The sequence below is a fragment of the Chenopodium album genome, chromosome 26 (assembly GCF_948465745.1).
Source record: "Chenopodium album chromosome 26, dcCheAlbu1.1, whole genome shotgun sequence".
NCBI classification, from domain to species: domain Eukaryota; kingdom Viridiplantae; phylum Streptophyta; class Magnoliopsida; order Caryophyllales; family Amaranthaceae; genus Chenopodium; species Chenopodium album.
In genome coordinates, this window is record NC_137859.1 from 36,134,209 (window position 1) to 36,140,247 (window position 6,039).

A 6,039-nucleotide genomic window follows, 5' to 3' on the forward strand; every position below is an offset into this window, starting at 1 on the left:
CTTGATCATAAAATTATTAAATCAAAAGGTTCACATAATTGGAATTCAAGATTGGATATCCACATCGACTTTTTAAACTCAATCTTTTATAAGTTTTTAGATTTCAACTTTCTTTTTTCATACTATAATTAAACCACTTACACTTTATATCATGCAAGACAAAGTCTTTGATTTCTAATGATACATGACTTGAGTACCTCCATCACTTGCTTTCCATGGCCAAAAAAAGAATTCCCTTTGTCGTAAAAATGAAAAGAGGAATTTCACAAAGAAAAAGATAAATTTCTTTTATGAATAATTATGGTTTATTGGTTGTGGACCTAGTGGTCCTTGTTTATCCACAATAATCTTGCAATTGGGACTTTGATGGTCAGCTCCTACAACTCTACAAGAAAGATGCGTCTAGTTTTCTACCTCTATGATGAAAGGATTTCACTTACAAGTGTAAGCAAAGTATTTTGGATTTAGGCTTTTTCATGTCCATTTCATCCGACCCATAATTATAGAATATATATTTCTATATTTATAGAATATATTCAATCCTATGTTGATTTGAGTTTTGTCAAGTGGGATTATGCACAAGCTAGCTTACAATCAATTAAGTTTTTTGAATTATTTTAATCAATATTAGACATATTAACACGATGGTGATTTCAGAAATTTAGATAAGGGGTATGAAATTAATCTTGAGGAAAAATTAATGCCAAGTAATATGGTGGAGTTTAATTTTTGCCAACTAAAGTTTGAGCTATTAATTCGTTCAACTATTGTGTTAGTCTTTCCGTGTACAATGTTCCCATCCTCCGACAATAAGATCAATAAATGAGTAAATGATTAAATTGTGGTTTAAAAAAATAAAAAAAAGAATTAACTAAGAGACCGGTTATTTGTGACAATTGGTCTATTTGACCGAGAAAGTAAAGTGAGCTGGTCAGAGGACTCAATTTAGCTGGATAATAGTATGCAAGAGACCGGTCATTGTTACAACCAGCCTCTTTGCTATCGATTTTATTTTAGGGGGGTACTTCTGTGCCTCAGTAGCTCTAATCCTCTATGCACCCCTCTAGATCTGTCACTGCAAGTCGAGTTTATTGTTAGCTTTAGTTACAAAGTTACAATTAATACATTTAGACGATATTCATTTATTAATAGGATTAGACATGATTTACATTGATTATCTTAAGGTAACAAAAAGAATTTTGATCAAACCTTGACCCTGCAATTTTTATTGGTTCGACATTTTTTATTTAGACATTAACAAATTTAGGTAAATTTTGATTAAGTTGTATGGCACTCATACATGTTAAAATTGTTAATCTTACAAGCCTAGATTCACCTTACTTCACAAAAATGGCAAAAATTTAAGACGAGAAAAGGGTAATGGTTTTTCTTAGCTTTTATAACCATATAAAGATACAAACAAATAGAAAGTGGTCAAAATGAAACACAAATTAATAAACAAAATCTATACATAAAAACTTTATATTATATACACACTTTCTAATATCCACGAAAATCATGCACCCACCTCACACTCTTCTTCTTCTTCTTCTTCTTTCACTCCTACATTGTGCCACTTTTTTCAACCTTTGTGGACCCCAAAAATATACTCTCCCTCCCTTCTATTTAATTTCAAAAACCCACCTTTCTTCTACCCATTTTCCCCCACTCTTTACTTTTCTTTAACCCCTTTCTCAACCCCACTAAAAACAGAGCACCCAAAAAAAAAAAACAGAGTACCCAAAAAACAGAGGAAAACAGAGTAACAAAAACAGAGGAAATTATGGGTAATCAGAAATTTAAGCTATCAGATATGATCCCAAATGCTTGGTTTCACAAAATGAAAGAAAACACTACAAAATCTACAAAATCTCAACCCACAAAACTTAAAAAAGACCACCTCCTCCCGCCACCGGTGTCGGCATCTACCATCAAAACCACCATTGATCCGTCGCAAGTTTCGAACCCCGAACCTCAATGCCAACCTAGAAAATCATACCATATCACAAGAGAGCTCAATCTCATCAATACCCCACCTCAAGAAGTAGACTTTCTTCCTAATAATCCTCCAAGAAAATCAAAATCATCTTCAAAATCAAGAAAATCAAGCAGAAGAACAAATTCAATCTCCTCTAGTAGCTGTAAATCAACAGTTACTTATCAATCATATCGTTCTAAATCAAATTCTCCATCTTCTCCTCCCCTGTTTGAAGATACTCTGCTCAAAGCAGAGCATAAAACAGGGGATTACGATATCGTAATCGATGTCGATAAGAACTCTTTATTCAATGAAATTACCACATTCGATTTCAAACTCCCTCCAATTATCACAAAACATGAAGTAAATCCCAGAAATCTAAACGAAAAACAAAATTTGATTACTACTCCGGCTTCGAAAGAACAGAGGATGAACACTCCTCCAAAGAGACTTCCATTAGAAAGAGGAGTAAGATTGAAGATCAATTCTCCAAGAATAATGGGAAGAAAACAGGGGCAAAATGGGAATTATTCAAGTGGAAGAAAGAGCACAAGTTCAAAGAAGAGAAGAAGTATTTCAGAGAGTTTTGCAGTGGTAAAATCTTCATTTGATCCTCAAAGAGATTTTAAAGAATCAATGGTGGAAATGATTGTGCAAAATAATCTTAAAGCTTCAAAAGATTTGGAAGATTTATTAGCTTGTTATCTTTCTCTTAATTCAGATGAGTATCATGAAGTTATTATTAAGGTTTTTAAGCAAATTTGGTTTGATTTAAGGCACCAAAATTAATTTTGTGTAGAAAAAAATAGTCTAATTATCAAGTTTTATTTTATTTAATTATTAGCAAAAATCATGGTATAGTTCACTATTAGAGTAGTTGGAGTAAGAAATTATTGTATGTATGTATGATATTTTTGTTCATTACTATTAATTAGTTTTTGATATAATAGTACAAAAATTCTAATTGTTTATTTTATTTTTCATTAGCAAGAATAGTTTAATTTTGTACTACAATATCAGATTTTTTAATCATGGAATTTCTTTAATCTAGACTCCATGCATTGAAATTAGAAAAATATTTTTGTTGTGATAAGGTTAGTTAGGATCTTATATAATTGTGCATGGAGGACACTATAGATTACTATGGCATGGCATATTTTATTTTATTGTAGGTTGTTATAGCAAGGTTTACTAGTTCCAAATTGCATAATACGTAAGCTTCGTGTGGTCGTTAAAAAATAAAATAAAATAAAAAAAACACACACACATAAGCACCCATCAAAATAGAGGGAAAAACCCTTACGGAGTAATTATCATAGTGAAAAACATCTCATTCTCTTACCTTTATGCCAAAATCTTTTGCGCTTTTAATTCGTTAGAAACTTATGTCATTTTTCAGTTACGATCGAATTTAGAGCATAAAAAATTGGGACCCAAAAATCCAATTCTAATTGGAAATTCTAGTTGGTTAAACCCTGTTAAGGAAAAACAAATTTATCGCTCCCTATGTTGATTGTTGCACAACCTTATTTGTTTTGAATACCCATACTACTTAGTAAAGGGTGTATTAGGGTTTTTTTTTTTTTTTTTGAAACCGTTTATTATGGTTTTTCAAAGTACATGAGGTTTTTTTTTTCTTTAATTTTTTTTTTTAATTTTTTTTATTTTTTGGAAAAAGATAGTGTAATTGGAGGCTATTTCGCCTCTAATACTTTTTTTTTTTGTTTTGAAGATAATTATGATGAAACAAAGCCATGATTGTAAGGGCAATATTTTTATCCCCAACCCGTTTTTTGTAGTAAATATGTGTTTAAACAAAAATTTAAATATGTGTTATTTCACACACAAAAAAAAAAAAAAAAAAAAAAAAAAGGAAAAAAAAAAAGGAAAAAAAAAAAAAGGGAGAGTGAGTTGGTGTTGGAAGTGACTTCATTATCATTAATTAAATCACCTTTATTGTCTTGTTCGTAAACATTTGAAAGATTTAGATGCTAGATACGACTACAGTAGTTTTACCATTTATTTGGTCCCCTGTAATAGCTTTGCATAGGTCTGTCCTCTTTCACTTCTTGTAGGGTTGTTTTAAGTTTACATGTAAATTATCTGGTCTACTTAAAGTTGTCAAAAAAAAAAAAAAAAAAAAAAAATCTGGTCTACTTAAAATATATGATCCCTACATTTTTTATAAGCGCAATAATTTCACCGGCATGGAATTTTTAGAGTTTGAGTTGAATTTGTTAAAATAATACTATTTTATTTTTTTAAAACTTACAATACTTTCTTTTTTTCCCATTTGTTAATACATTATTTTAATTATAAATAGTACCTTAATTATAAATACATACGGAGTAATAGTTATAAACATCTGATATTATGAACTTATAGAATGAGGATATTTGACAATATTTTACATGACTATTAACCTTAACCACATATCATCACAATTAATCAAAGTGGAATATATGAATAATGCATAAATCAAAAGGTTGCAAGTAAAAACAAAAAGTAGTACAAGTATATATGTAAGTAGGATATAAACACTCTCATATAGTCTTACTTCTTCATAACTTCATGCTTAAATTAGTACAAAAGTACATGATGAGGAGGATGCAATGTGATTATGTGAGGGGATGTGACATTTTATTGTTTCACAATAACTTAATGCATTATAATTAGTTTATAACACAATTAGGGTATGTTCTCTTCACTTTAATTTCAGTTTAGTTTAGTTTGACTCCAATCAGTTCAGTTCAGTTTAGCTCTTAATTTCCTTCTCTCATAAACAATTCATTTCAGCTCAGTTCAGTTCAGTTAAGCTCCAATCAGTTCAGTTTAATTCAATTCAAATTATTAGAGTGAATCTCACAAGCTAGAATTTTTTAACATAGTATAAATAAATACCTTAAAATAAATACTCAAAAATTCTATCAAGTGTTTTCTAAGCTATGTTATGCGTTGACAAACACAAACCAAAGTAGTTAGTTGATTGTACTATCATGTTCTTCCCTAAAAATTTAATTTCCTTTTCCCAAAAGTTCCCTTAACACATTTTATTTAGTTTTCTTAAATAACCTTTTTTAACAGAAAATTGTAGCAGTCCAAAATATTCCCCATATTTTTTTCCAGCTTTATTTTCCCTCAAACTGACCCAACCATGAGAAGCAGTCGCTGTGAAAAAGCCTCCAATAAGTTTACAAAGGTAATGGAAAACTGTGTAAATAAAAGAGGGAAAAAAAAAAGCTCATGTTGCAAATTCAAAAAAGAAGTAAAAGAACTAATAAAAGTTGATAATACTTCATGACTTAATTTATTTTGTAATGTTCAAAGCATGCATGGCAACAGTTTAAGAGGAGAAATACTAATATGTACATACACATCATGGATTGGGCACGGACATTATGTTGTATGCTCGCATGTACAAAATATAGGGCATTTTCAAAAGTAAAAACATATAGAGTACGGAGTACGTATGAATTATAAACTCAATATCGAATTTAAATTTTGTGGTGTGTTGTGCTTGTGCTAAACGTTAATCAACGTAAAGAAAATACGAGTGGCTAATTTCAAAAATTTTGAGCTTTGTTTCTCTTATGTTTGAAATGATGATGACAATTACGTTTAAGTGGAAATTAGGGGATCACTTTATATTACAAAAAAATAACGACTTTTTTGTCCAAAGTAATATGGCATGATATTCATAATATACCCCTTTTAAAATAAAGTTAAAGTTGCTTAGGAGATTTCAAAAGTTGCATGGGATCTGCTATATATTTAACCAACATGAAGATAATTTGTGTTTTCTCTATAGCATGCCAAAAAATATAGCCTGTCACCGAATTATCTTTTTAATTTTTCAATACTAGTAACTTTTAATTTATTTGTTATGTAATAAAAATTAATTAATTTGTTCATCCCATGCACAACTATTTGACTTTGAGTTGGATCTACAAATTATTTCTCTCCAATACTTAAAGATACTTTCATTATTTACACTCATTTGACGATTGTTGATATTAGTCAATAGTATAATGATTAATATTGGGATCAGACTATAATTTTTT

At 29.8% G+C, this 6,039-nt stretch overlaps 1 protein-coding gene across 1 annotated transcript; it reads left to right on the forward strand.

Moving 5' to 3' along the window:
• The first annotated feature begins 1,725 nt into the window (after positions 1 to 1,725).
• LOC145617920 (transcription repressor OFP1-like) lies at positions 1,726 to 2,904 on the forward strand. Its single transcript, XM_081672687.1, has one exon. The coding sequence runs from the start codon at positions 1,784 to 1,786 to the stop codon at positions 2,765 to 2,767; it is 984 nt and encodes a 327-aa protein (XP_081528813.1). The 5' UTR covers positions 1,726 to 1,783; the 3' UTR covers positions 2,768 to 2,904.
• Positions 2,905 to 6,039: the final 3,135 nt, after the last annotated feature.

Coding starts and splice junctions, on each gene's coding strand:
- LOC145617920 (XM_081672687.1), top strand. CDS start 1,784: ATGGGTAATCAGAAATTTAAGCTATCAGATATGATCCCAAATGCTTGG.